Genomic DNA, 14655 nt, shown 5'->3' on the forward strand with positions numbered 1-14655 from the left:
ATAGTTGCTGGATAAGGGGTCAGCCATTTAAGACAGAAATGAGGAGGAATTTCTTGAGGGTTGTGAATCTTTGGAATTCTCTACTGCAGAGGGCAATGGATGCGGAGTTGTTGAGCATATTCAAGGCGGAGATAGATAGATTTTTGGACTCTAGGGGAAATCAAGGGATATGGGGATCAGGCAGGAAAGTGGAGTTGAGATTGAAGATCAGCCATGATCTGATTGAATGGCAGAGCAGGCTCGAATGGCATATTCTTATTTCTTGTATTCTTAATTCACCTGAACGAGATCCTTTTTAATTCACCAAAATCTGCCCTTCTCCAATTAAGCATTTTCACATTTGATTGTTCCTTATCCATAAGGATTCTAAACCTAATGATATGATCACTGGTCCCCAAATGCTCCCCCTGCCCCACTTCATTCCCCAGAACTGTTTCCTTCTTGGTTGGGCTGGAAACACTGTTCCAGAAAGTTCTCAAATACATTTCAAGAATTCCTCCCCCTCTTTGCCCTTCACACTGAGTAGTGATGAAGAACTTCAATTATCCCAACATAGACTGGGCCAGTAACATAGTTGTGTCATCTTTCTGTAATTTGCTCCTCTAACTCCTTCCCACTATTTGGTGGCCTATAGTATACACCCAGTAGCGTAATGGCTCCTCTATTGTGCCTCAATTTTAACCAAATAGATTCTGTCTTTGACCCCAAAACTACATCACCCCTTTCCAGTGTTATAATACTTTCTTTGATCAATACTGCCACCACCTCCTCCTTTCTTTCCTGAATGCCATGTAGCCAGGAATATTAAGTACCCAATCCTCCCCTACTTTGAGCCAGGTCTCTGTTATTGCCACTATATCATAGTCCCATGTGGTGACTCGAGCCTGCAGCTCACCAACTTTATTTACCACGCTACGTGCATTTACGCATATGCACTCCAATCTCATCTTAAACTGCCTCGCATTTGCCCCCCATCTGATCACTCCTATTTCTGTACTATTCTTTATCTATTGATGCTTGTCCCTCAGTCCTCTACACCTTGTTTCTCTTCTCTAATGTTTTATCCTGATAGCCCTCCTCCTACCAAGTTAGTTTAAACCCTCCCCCACAGCATTAGTTAACCTCCCCACAAGGACATTGGTCCCAGCTCTGTTGAGGCGCAACCCATCCATGAATAGATCACTCCTGCCCCAAAGCCTCAAGAATCTGAAGCCCTCCCAAGATCATGGTAAGTTATTTAAACTTTGGTCTAGTTAGTCTGGATAACATACAAAGATAGAATAGTGGAGTGATGATGAGGTTGCAGAGTGATAAAATATTTTTCTCTTGTGATCAGAGGATGAGTGTTAGAGCATTGCTGAATGGCTGCACATGAATTATCTAACTCATTACTTCACACGCATGAGTTATGCGGTTGGATCACAATCATTTTCAGTATGATCAAATCCTGATATATTCCCTCTATACGTCATTTGTACAATATCTTACCAATGTCTTGAGCCATGAAAGCAATGGGGCGTTTGTACATCCATAACAAACGCTTGGCATCCACACGTATGTCACATAAAATGGTTATGAAGAAAAGTAGTGGCGCCAGAGGGAATGAGACAGAAAAAAGCTAAGAACAAAAAAAGGACTGATGAATGATTCAACACATTAAAATAATTGTCATTTAATATAAATTAGTGTTACTATCACAAACTATAAAAAAGTATTCATACTTAAGGAAATAATTTCTTCAAACTGAAAGTAGTTACAGTCTGTCAAATTTTAAACCTTTTTCTCTCCCACCAATTTTTTCCAAGCATATTAGAAAGATTGGAAGTGGCCCCTCAAACTATCTGGTAAGCCTGTTGATAGTCGAATACAATTCATGCTACTTGCAGTATGTCCACAAGCAAGACAAATCCAACCCAGCCAATTACCGCCCTGTCAGCCTACTCGGTCATCAAAGTGATGGAAGGAGTCATCAACAGTACTATCAAGCGGTACTTACTCACCAATAACCTGCTCACTGAGGGTTCTGCCAGGATCACATGACTCCAGACCTCATTACAGCCTTGGTCCAAATATGAAGAAGAGCTGAATTACAGGAGGTGAGAGGGACATCCCTTGACATCAAGGCAGCAGAGTGTGGCTGCAAGGAGCCCTAGTAAAACTAAAATCAATGGGGATCAGGGGGAAAACGCTCCAGTGGTTGGAGTCATACCTAGCACAAAAGGAAGATGGTTACGGTTGTTGGCGGCCAATCATTTCAGCCCCAGAACATCACTGCAGGAGTTCCTCAGGGCAGCATTCTGGGCCCAACTATCTTCAGCTGTTTCATCAATGACATACCCTCCATCACATATCGCAGTTCCTTCATCGTCGCAGGTCAAAATCCTGGAACTCCATACCTGACAGCAATGTGGGAGTACCTTCACCACATGGACTGCAGTGGTTGATGGTGGCAGCTCACCACCACCTTCAAGGGCAATTAGGGACAGGCAGTAAATGCTGGTCTTGCCAGCAATGTCCATATCCCACAAATGGATTTGTAAAAAAATTTAAAACTTGCCCATCAAAATCTCAATACCAAGACATTAATTATCTTGTGAAATGTTAAGATAGACCATTCAAGCCATCCTAGTTCATTCATTTATGAGAACTCCCCACTCATTAACATTTAATGGTTTAAATGATTCCAGGCTTTTTGCTTCCACTACTCTGCCTGCAAATTTACTCCACGTGTTGATCATTCTTTGTGTGAAGAACTTCCAGATATAAATCAAAAAAATTACCTTTTACCAATTTGAAACAATGTTCCTCAGTTCTACTTCTGCTGTTTAATTTAAAGTAATATTCTGGGTTAACATTTTCTATATTTTTAAAACAACTCTACTCTGATACCTCCTTCCAGGCTGAAAAGCCCAAGTTTTCCAGTCTTTCCTCATAAGACAGATCCTGATACTGGGGATCAGCCTAGCAGCTCTTTTCTGCCTCTAGTGCTTGAAAAATCTCATTTCTTGGTGACCAGAATGGAACACAGTATTCAAGGTGTGGTCTTACCAGAGCACCATAAAGTTTGATCAGTACCTCCTCTGACTTTTAGCTATGTAATTCAACATCCTCTTGGCTTTGTTGATTTAATTGGCTGGATGTGTCTGGCTTCATCCTAAGCTATTTCAATACCATTAAGCATAAAAGTGTTTTTTCCATCCCATGCATAATACTTCACATTAAATTTAATGTGACATAACACCTTGCTTGTCACACCTCATGTCTAACAAAAAAAAGCTGGCATAGACTTGATAGGCCAAATCTCCATGGTTCAACATCACCGGTCACAGAACATCCCTGTTTATAGTGTCTAGCAGGGTACTCATGTTTTTTTTGCCCAAAAGTTGTTCAAAATGCTTTTTCATCTGCCATTCTCCCCTTTAGTAACTGAAATTTCTGCTGTCAAATTAGGATTTAAACAAAATTTAACATATTTCCTAAGATTAAATCTGTGCAAAGAATTAACTTTTGTACCTTTTAAAACCTGCAGTAAAGTTTTTACTTGAAGGCCTCAGCATTTCCCAGAATACTAGTTTTAGAATGGATATGTTGTTTAGAGCAGCAATTGTTAGTTGAATGCAAGTTTTGCGTGTGTTCAGACTGCACTAGTCTCAGGATGTGTCAGTACTACTCAATTGGCTATACTGATTGAATATCTTTAGTCTAACAATTTCCTGTTCTAATTTGAGAGAAGGGAGGAAAAAAAGGGAAACAAGGGTATAACTTTAATGCAAGTTATTTGTTCTGGTCTCCTTAGCATCAAGTGTTCAATCTTACCATCTGGTAACCGTACTGTATGACCTTTTCTGTGTACTCCCCCAATGTGAAATCTCCAAGATCTGGTTTCATGTCTTCTTCTAAAATATATTCATCCACTGTCAGTTGCACAGCATGATTTTTTGTAGGTGATAAAATGTTTTTATTGTTGCAGATTTTGTTTTTCAATTTCCGCAACCATCTGTAAGACATCAAAAATGAAAAAGTTCAAGCAAAATGTATATGGTCATATTATGCATTTTCTGATAGTGATCCAATTGGATCACAAGCCCCCACCTTTCTTCTAGCATTTACTATTCATTTTGAGGGGCATTGGCCAGATTGCTGGTGGAAAGGCTAAGGCTGATTGAGGAAAATAAATCTGGCTATCGTGTCAGCTGAAAAACTTTGTTTTAAAAAATAAACTTTGCTAGTGAGGGTGGCAGACATGCAGGAATACAATTAAAAACAATTTTTTTTTAAAAAAAGGATCACTTTTCCTTAATCTGTCACTTGATTTGAAAAGGGTGTACAAGAGAAAATTAGCAAAAAGCATCAAGGGAAGTTTAAAAAACATTTGTATTAAGAGGATGGTCAAGGTAGGGGCAGTCCACTAAGAAAACTAGGGAGTCAAACTTTTAGTGGAGACTGAGGGAATGGCAGATATACTAAATAAGTACTTCACCTCTGTTTTCAGAGGTTGTGAATATTGCAATTGTGGAATATTCATAGGCATGTTTAGAACAGATAGTGGTTACTGTTCAAAGAGAAGTTGTATTAAAATGAAAGTTACAAAGTTGAAGGAATAGGTGCTGACAATAATTTGCCAAAATTAAGAAAAATTGTAGCAATACATGAGACAAGGTGGTAAATGTCTCCTCTTTAGAACTTTTATAGAGTATAAATGTAAGATTTGTTTGTTCTAGATTTAGCTTCTCCATTTTTAAAGTGCTTGGGGATTTCAAAGTGCAGTCTTATTGGCGTGTAGGCCAATATAGCAACCAAACAATGCATGGGTACACCCCACAAATGAATAATTAGACAATTTTTTTTGGTAGTGTTGATTGAGCGATGAATGTTGACCAGGACAAAATTACCTGCGCTTCTTCAAATATTGCCGAGAAATCTTTTACATTCACCTGAAAAGGCAGATGGCCCCCTGGTTAACATCTCATCTGAAGGATGGTATCTGACAATGCTGTGCTCCCACATTATGCCCTGCAACATCTACTTAGATTATGTGCACAAATCTTGGAGTGAGATTTAAATCCAGAGCCTTCTGTCTCAGGCAAGTATTACTAACTGAGCCAAAATGACACTATGGGAGTAATTTTAACCCAAGAACAGATGGTTTGAGGACGGGTAGGCAGTAAAAAGTGTATTTTTGGAGTGGGACTGCATCCGGCTCCAACATGTCCACTTTTGATTTTAATCCTGGTGTTTGGATGAGCCAGAAACCCGCAAGTCCCATTCCCACTTGAAGCTGGCGGGCTGATATTTAAAGGGATAATGTACTGCATGGAGACAGTTGAGGCACTTAATTTGTGTATTAGGAATGTCAAACAAATTTAACTTTACTTGTTCAGGTTTCCCATCGCTTCCGATTCACGTCAGGTGAAAGCAGGCAGGAAGGGCCGTTTCCATGAGGTGAGTGCCTTTATTGCACTGTTTGTGGGCCAGGAGGAACAGGAGTGCTTCATCCAGGCCCAACAAACTCAACTGGACCCCTGCGATTACCTTCAATTGAGTTGCGATTGCAGATTGAGACACATGCACTTTACTTCCGGGTTCCCCATGCAAATATCTACGCACAAGCTAGGTTCCTGGTGCCAAGCTAAAATCATGCCTTATCAGCCAGTTATTTTAACTTCATTTGTTAGTAACTTCATCCTGTAGTAAACTACTAGAATCTATTATAAACACTTGTATAAACAGGAGTTAATCAGTGCCAGTCATCACAAATTTCTAAAAAGGCAAGTTATGCCTGACAATCTTATAAAATTTGAAGAAATAACAATGGACAAAGGAATTACACTGAATGTAGTTTAGAAGGATTTTCAAAAAGGAAATTGATAAGGTACCACTTGAGACATGGCAAATTGTAAATGAAAAACTACAAGAGAGCACAGATAGACTAGCAGTACAGGCAGATTAAATGCAGAAAATGTGACGTCATACTTTTTAGAAGAAAAGGAAATTTAACCTTAAATGCTAAGGTTTTAATAGAGTACAGGGACCTTGATGTGAAGATGCTCAATGATTAAATGGAGGCAGTATAAGTAGACAAGGCCCAAAAAAAGGCAAAACAGAATCTTCTGTTTTGTATCTAGAGGCATAGAATACAAGAGCAAGATGATAACGTTGAACTTATGCACAGACATATCAACTCTTGCGGATTTTCCTTGAGTGGCACGGATTTGATGCAAATCTCATTATCTCACTTAAATGTGCTCTCAACTCAAGAAAATCTCAGCCATGCTTCCAGACTATTCCTATTTGTTGTTGGAGAGTTCTTATCTTTAAAAATCAATAACTACAGCAAAAAGCAAAAAATGTGGGAAGAGAAAAAAAAAACTTTGCTAGGAGGTTTAAACCACCCACACACAGATCAAAGTTTGCAGACTCTCTTGCAAATTTGAAGCCTCGTCTCCAAACTCTGCATCACCTCGTGCACCACTTACCCTTCACTCCACTGTTGGTGGCTGTGCCTTCAGCCATCTAGGCCCCGCAAACTAGAATGCCCCATATAAACGTCTGTCCTCTCCTCCTTTAACACTGTCCTTTGTTCAAGCTTTTGATCACACCCCTTATGAGCTCCACCACTGGGAGGGGAGTCAGGTGGTCATGACCCTCCCACAATCATTGAGGTTGGTAATTTTGTAAGTCAGGACTCAGCCAAAACTGACTGCAAACAACGTATTCAAGTTTTAAATTCTCGATTGCACTGGGGTTGAGTCCGAGACAAACGGCAACCCAGCACTGGAGGATGTGGTCGTGGCTGTGCTGCGCCAAGTTAGCCAAACTTGAACTTTAACCCTCCCCATCCAACCGACCGCCAGCCTTAGCTCTGCCCCGACCCCTCCTACCTTCGCTTGGCATCAATTTTTTTTTAAAAAAATTGTTCATGGGATGTGGGCATTGCTGGCAAGGCCAGCATTTATCGCCCATCTCTAATTGCCCTCGAGAAGGTGGTAGTGAGCCACCTTCTTGAACCGCTGCAGTCAGTGTGGTGAAGGTTCTCCCACAGTGCTGTTAGGAAGGGAGTTCCAGGATTTTGATCCAGTGACGATGAAGGAACGGTGATATATTTCCAAGTCGGGATGACGTGTAACTTGGAGGGGAACATGCAGGTGGTGTTCCCATGTGGCTGCTGCTCTTGTCCTTCTAGGTGGTAGAGGTCATGGGTTTGGGAGATGCTGTCGAAGAAGTCTTGGCAAGTAGCTGCAGTGCATCCTGTGGATGGTACACACTGCAGCCACGGTGAAGGGAGTGAATGTTTAGGGTGGTGGATGGGGTGCCAATCAAGCGGGCTGCTTTGTCCTGGATGGTGTCGAACTCCACGTGTTGTTGGAGCTGCACTCATCCAGGCAAGTGGAGAGTATTCCATCACACTCCTGACTTGTGCCTTGTAGATGGTGGAAAGGCTTTGGGGCATCAGGTGGTGAGTCACTCGCCGCAGAATACCCAGCCTCTGCCCTGCTCTTGTAGCCACAGTATTTATATGGCTGGTCCAGTTAAGTTTCTGGTCAATGGTGACCCCGAGGATGTTGATGGTGGGGGATTCAGCGATGGTAATGCTGTTGACTGTCAAGGGGAGGTGGTTAGACTCTTGTAGATGGTCATTGGCTGGCACGAATGTTACTTGCCACTTATGAGCCCAAGCCTGGATGTTGTCCAGGTCTTGCTGCATGCGGACACGGACTGCTTCATTATCTGAGGGGTTGTGAATGGAACTGAACACACTGCAATTATCAGCGAACATCCCCATTTCTGACCTTATGAGGGAGGGAAGGTCACTGATGAAGCAGCTGCAGATGGTTGGGCCTAGGTCACTGCCCTGAGGAACTCCTGCAGCAATGTCCAGGGGCTGATGATTGGCCTCCAACAACCACTACCATCTTCCTTTGTGCTAGGTATGACTCCAGCCATTGGAGATTTCTCCCTCGCCCCCGATTCCCATTGACTTCAATTTTACTAGGGCTCCTTGGTGCCACACCCAGCCAAATGCTGCCTTGATGTCAAGGGCAGTCACTCACCTCACCAATTCAGCTCTTTTGTCCATGTTTGGACCATAGCTGTAATGAGGTCTGGAGCAGAGTGGTCCTGGTGGAACCCAAACTGAGCATCGGTAAGTGCTGCTTGACAGCACTGTCGACGACACCTTCCATCACTTTGCTGATGATTGAGAGTAGACTGATGGGACGGTAATTGGCCGGATTGGATTTGTCCAGCTTTTTGTGGACAGGGCATACCTGGGCAATTTTCCCACATTGTCAGGTAGATGCCAGTGTCAGTGTCATAGCTGTACTGGAACAGCTCGCCTAGAGGTGCAGCTAGTTCTGGAGCACAAGTCTTCAGCACTACAGACAGGATATTGTCAGGGCCCATAGACTTTGCTGTCTGCAGTGCACTCAGCCGTTTCTTGATATCATGGAGTGAATCGAATTGGCTGAAGACTAGCTCCTGTGATGGTGGGGATATCGGGAGGAGGTGGAGATGGATCATCCACTCGGCACTTCTGGCTGAAGATGGTTGCAAACACTTCAGCCTTGTCTTTTGCACTCACGTGCTGGACTCCACCATCATTGAGGATGGGAATGTTCCTGATTACACCTCTGAACCACGTTGGAATATTTTTTGGTGTTCAAGTTGCTATATAAAATGTTTATTACATTGGATTTCAGGATTTTTATTGGCGGTTTAGAATTCTGTGCACAAAGGATTTGGGGTATTCTGGGGTAACTCAGTATGAAGTGCTGCTCGAGCAATTTAAAATGAGGACTTACATCAGCAAACAGCAACACATTGATAGAACCTCAAAAAGCTAGTATTCTCCACAAAATGTGGATAATTGCTTTTATATCTTTCATAGATGCCAATCAAAAGCTACAACACAAACTCACCAGGACCTTCCCAGCAATGAAGTTAGTTATGAAGAGAGACATGAGTATTTACAAGCTTGTTTTCCCCCCTAGAATGGGGAAGGGGTGACCTGGCCAAGGTCTTCAAGGTTATGGACAGTTATGACAAGGTAGAGAGTGATGAACTGTTGGCACTGGATGGTGAGATGGTAATGAGGAGCAGGGAAGGAATTTTTTTTTTTTTTTATATAAAAAGTCTTACACTGAGTGGGTTAGACTGCTTAAAAATAAATTTATGCATTCTGGAATCCACTGCAGCAAGCCATTGTTTATAACGAATATTTAAGGATATGGGGAAGTGAGCAGGAGAATGGCTCATGTGGAGAGGGACATCGATGCAGACCTGATGGTTAGTTTCTCTACGGTATCATTCTTTAATATTTCGAGAGTGCTGCATTGTCAGAGGAGTCATCTTTTAGATGACAGATCTGCTTGGACAGCAGTTCAGGTGGATGCGAGAGATAAAGCTCTACTGGACAAAAGGGATTACTCAAAGTTTCCTGGTCAATATTTCTCCTTCAATTAGTGTCCCTCACCACCAAAAACAGTAACTATTTATTGGTTTTGTTTGCTGATTGTGGTCCCTTGACGTGCAAACTGGCTGTTGAATTGGTTTACATAACCATGACTACACTGGAAAGTAATTGGATATGAACTTCTCTGGGACATCCTGAAGCCATGATACAACACTATACAAATACACTATATAATTGCTTTTGACTTTATAAATACAAGTTTTCTATACTGGACTGCCTAAACCCAAATGATTTGAAATATAAGTTAAAAACCTACATTTTGAATGATTTACTATATGCACTTAAATAACATAGCAAATATTCAGCACTGTAGAGACTTACGGTATGAAAACATCCATCAGAAGTTTGGGACATAGTTTGAAGATCATGAGTATAACGACTTGAATACTAAGCTCAGACATACAATTGTTTAGCACTCCACAATTATCTTCCAAATCAGTTAGTCCGATCAATTGAAAAAACTTTTGATTGTTCTGTAAATAAAAATTTTAAAAAGTGGTCAACACCTTTAAATATCAATGTAAACACTTTTTGCTAAAATATTCTGTTCTGCATTACCTACCCTTCTAAGAAATGCAATATAAAACAGGGATGAGTAACTGTTGGCAAAGTGGAAGGCAAACAGCTTTAATATCAGAGAGTCATTGTAATTGGTCCGAGTCCTGTGGTTTTCTACAGAGAAAAAGGCAGTTTGTTAGAATTGATGTTGTCTGGTACAAGTTAGTATCAATAACATTTATTTTTTTAAAAATGAAGGTTAAAATTCTTAATGGCTCTTTCTCTCCTTGGTGAATGGCTCTTCTCTCCATGGGGCTCTGCTGATTCTGAATCTAACGCAGTCTATTGTTTACTGGGAATATAAAGTGTAAAGTATTATAATGACATAGTATGCTCACGAGAGAGAGCGAAGCCAAGATCTGATACTAATGTACAAGGCTAGAAAGGCTGATTTTTTTTTTGTAATTGTTGCCTGGCTTAACATTCATTGTTAGTTCAGGATAACATGGATCTTCAGGATAAAATATGATTTATCAAATCATATTTTATCCTGAAGATCCACAAGTCTAACCTGCCTCAAATTGGCTTAACAAATGCTAATGTACCTACTCTGCTTCAGAACTTCAGTTATAGTCATTCACTGACATGCTGAGGCTTAGCATATTTATTAAGTACTATAACGTAATTAAAAATAAATTAAAATCACTATTCAGTTAATATTTGTCCCTTACATCAGAACCAGGCAACCCAATGGCAAAATTCCATAAATACTTAATTTATATAGTGCCTTTCACAACATTCACAGCGCTTTACAGTCAATGAAGTGCTTTTGAAGTGTAGTCACTGTTGTAATATAGAAAACATGGTAGCCAATTTGCACTCAGCTAGGTTCCATAAACAGTAATTGATAATGACTAGATAATCTCTTTCAATGATGTTGGTCAAGGGTTAAATATTGGCCAGGACACCAGGGTAAACTCCCCTGCTGCTCTTCAAAATAGAGCTGTGGGATCTTTTACGTTCTCCAGAGTGTAGACGGGGCCTTGGTTCAACATCTCATCCAAAAGATGGCACCTCCAACATTACAACACTTTTGTTCTCAAGTCTATGGAGTGGGACTTGAACCCACAGCCATCTGACTCAGGCGAGGATGCTACCCACTGAGCCACAGCTGACAATGGCCAACTCCATGGCAAGTGTGTAAATCTAAAAATGAGGAAACTAACACGGTTTAAAACTACATTAGCATATGCCAAGGTAAGCATTTGCCTATTTATACTGATATGACTATATTTTCAGTTCTAGTTGCTGGAGCAAAAAGGCTTTTTACTATATTTCTCTGCTTGCCTCAGGTGGTAACTCACTGAAGTCAGAAGATTATGGGTTCAAGCCCTACTTTGGGACTTGAGCACATAATCTAGGTTAACACATTGTAAGGAAATATAGTTTCTATACTGCCACATCAAACCTATATCACCTGTATTTTGTGTAGTCACCTTTTTATTTATCAAACATACCTGATTACTATTAACAAATGAGGGGTTTTGTTGTAACCCCATAGTACCACATGTATTTTTGATATGTAACTTTTACTGTATTTAAATGATACAGAAAGGTGATCATATAAACAGTTTATGGAATATATGGTAACTAACTTGCACAAATGGGTTTTGTAGGTTTTATAAAGGTCTTTTGCTTCTGAGGTAATTAACAGACTGGTGGAAATTGCTAACAATCAGGCCAACACCCTTAACATAACAAAGGGGCCTGATATTTAGTGGCTTGGGAACAGAGAGTGTGAGATAATAAGCCCAAAGTTGCTGACTTCATCCTTGAAAGAGGTATAACAAGGTGGGGAAGCAGCCCCTTTATGGTGTTATAGGCCAATGATTGGTCAACTAAGGGATTATGGCATCTTGAGGGCCACTCAATCATCCTTTGTCCACAAAAAAAGGATGAGATAAGGAGGGCTGACTCTTGTGTAGAAAATACACAAGATCTTACTGGTCACCTCGCCCTTTGTATAAAGCCCCAATAGGATAAGCACCTGTGTCAATAACAGCCCCTGTGCCCACCCACAAAAATGATATAAAAGAGGACTCAGATTGTAGAGAAGAAAGGAAGACGACGTTATAAGTTGTAGAAGTTAGAGGGGTTAAATGAATAGGACCAAAAGTTATCTCAACCCAGAGGGAAACAGGATAAATTCCTTGTTTTGATAATTACTGCTTAAATACTTCATGTATTGATCCTTGCTTTTGTTCAAATAAAAGATCACTAACCAATTGGTGTCAGGTAAAAATACATAAATCTCAAATCAATGCAGCACTTTAGTCTTGCATTGTTGGGGGTGCCATCTTTTGGCTAAGATGTTAGGATGAGATCCTCTGCCTGTTCCAGTGGCAGAAGTGATATTAACAATACAATGGCATTACTGCAAGAGGAGCAGGGAATTCTCCCCATAGCCAGATCAACATTACTCCCTCAACCCTAAACAGATGGACTGCCTCCAGGGATAGTCAAAGGAACTAGGGAGGGGATAGCAGAGACACTAGTATCCATATATAAACAATTCAATACAAAAAAAAGGGAATAGTGCCAGAGGACTGGCAAATAGCAGATAGAATTCCTATCTACAAAAAAAAAATAAACTAATCCAGGGAACTATAGATCAGTTATCTTATTGGTCAGTAGTAGGAAAGATACTGGAATATTTGCTAAACGATTAAACATCTAGAGACAGAATATAAAAGCCAGCATGGATTTCTAAAAGAAAGGTCATATTTATTGAATTCTTTGGAAGAAAAAAACAGGGCAATGCAGTTGATGTGGTATACATGGACTCAGAGGGCCTTCTGTTGGAGTATATATATTTTTGCTTTTGTAATATTTAAAAAACTGAAACCAAGGCAGAATGGCTAATCTAAGAATTGTTAGGATAAAATGCAGCAATATGGGTAAATGAAGTGAGTCTTTCTGAAATGCTTGACTCAGGATAAAAACATCTTAAAAGGTAAGAGGAAGCAGAAGTTTCTTACAAACAGGAAGGCATTCCAGCAGAGACATGTGTAATGAAAGAAAGTTAGTTAATCACTGTCTAACTTTAGACAATGGAACAGGATATTGATGGTCATAGCCTCCATAATCATTTATGTTCAGCAATCTGTTCTATAACCCAAGGGTCATAAAATGTCCAGCAAGTTTAAACTTAACCTATGGGTCACAAGCTGAAACTTCCTGACAAGTGAATTGTAGAAGTCACAAACATGACCAATGAAATAGTTATATAAAAAAGGGAAATCTCTTGAAATTTGTCACTGCAGGAGAATCATCCAAACCAAATGTGAGTATGCAGTCAACTGCTTAATTACAGCACATATTAGAACATGTCTGAGACTTGTTAACTGTCTATTAATGTAGTGTCTAATTAAGTTCACATGGATTTTTGACTAAAAGTAATATGTTGAACTGACATCTCATTAAGGTAATTAGAATCGTAACTCAACACCTTCCATAATGTGCCACATACTAGTCTCATGACAAAAAGGTCAGAGCATGTGGAGTTAGTGGCCAGGTAACAATAGATTGAAAAATGGCTACAAAACAGAAAACAGAGGGTAGGAGTTAAGGGAGGTTTCTTGGACTGGCAGAATGTGGGAAGTGGTGTTCTGCAGAGATTTGTGCAGGGACCATTGTTGTTCACTATGCACAAATTATTTGGACTCAAATTGGAGGTATGATATCGAAATTCAAAATTTGGAGCAGATACCAAATTGGGAAGTAAAGCAGAGGACAGCACCATGATAAAGGAAGAAAACGGGCTTGCAGAGTGAGTAGACTAATGGCAAGTTAAATTCAATTTGGTGACGTGAGGTGGCTCATTTTTGGTAGGAGGCCATATATTTCTTAGAAGGCAAGAAAGTAAATGGCATAAGAGATCTGGGAATACAGATACAAAAGTTACTAAAAGTAAAAAACACAAGTTGATAAGGCCATAAAAAGAACAAGTACTGGGGTTCATTTTTAGAGGAATAAAATTAAAAAGCAGCAGAGAGGTCAAGTTATATTTATATAGAACCTTGGTTAGATCACACTTGAGTATTGAGTGCAGTTCTAGTTGCTGTTCTACAAAAAGGATATTGAAGTACTGGAGAAAGTGCAGAAAAGATTTACAAAGATGCTACTAGAATTCAGAGGATACAGCTAATACAACAAATGAATAAGCTGGAGGGGGCTCTTTTCTCTGAAAGTCTAAGAGATCTTACATGTCTTTAAAATTATTAAGGGGGTTCAATAGTTTCTCCACATCCATCCTGTTTCCAATTGTGTGCTAGTCCAGAATAAGGAGGCATAAAAATAAGATAGCTACTAACTAATCAAAGAATTTAGGAGGAATTTTGTTAGAGAGAGTGGTGGGAATGTGGAACTTGCTGCGACATTGAGTAGTTGAAGCAGATAGCATTGCTGCTTTCAAGGAGAGGCTTGATGAATACTTGAAGGGACTAGACGGATACAGGGGCAGGGTTGGGGGAGCTCGTGTAGAGTATGAGTATAAGTGCTGTAGTTTCATGTCATTTTTTGTAAAACAATTAATTGGTCATTCATTTCTGCTGTTTGCAGGAGCTTACTGCATGCAAAATAGTTAACATATTTAGCAACATGACAATAGTAACTGCACAATGTAA

The 14655-nt window shown here is 40.1% G+C and overlaps 1 protein-coding gene across 1 annotated transcript in view; it reads right to left on the reverse strand.

Moving 5' to 3' along the window:
• LOC137322492 (anoctamin-7-like) overlaps window positions 1–14655 on the reverse strand; it is a 69923-nt gene that overhangs the window by 14565 nt on the left and 40703 nt on the right. The window contains exons 13-16 of the mRNA XM_067985412.1: window positions 10035–10144; window positions 9794–9945; window positions 3817–3997; window positions 1489–1618 (exon numbers count right to left, since the gene is read on the reverse strand). Coding sequence (XP_067841513.1) covers window positions 1489–1618; window positions 3817–3997; window positions 9794–9945; window positions 10035–10144 — 573 coding nt within the window. The remainder of the gene's footprint in view (window positions 1–1488; window positions 1619–3816; window positions 3998–9793; window positions 9946–10034; window positions 10145–14655) is intronic.

The sequence above is a fragment of the Heptranchias perlo genome, chromosome 6 (genome assembly GCF_035084215.1).
Source record: "Heptranchias perlo isolate sHepPer1 chromosome 6, sHepPer1.hap1, whole genome shotgun sequence".
Classification (NCBI taxonomy): Eukaryota; Metazoa; Chordata; class Chondrichthyes; order Hexanchiformes; family Hexanchidae; genus Heptranchias; species Heptranchias perlo.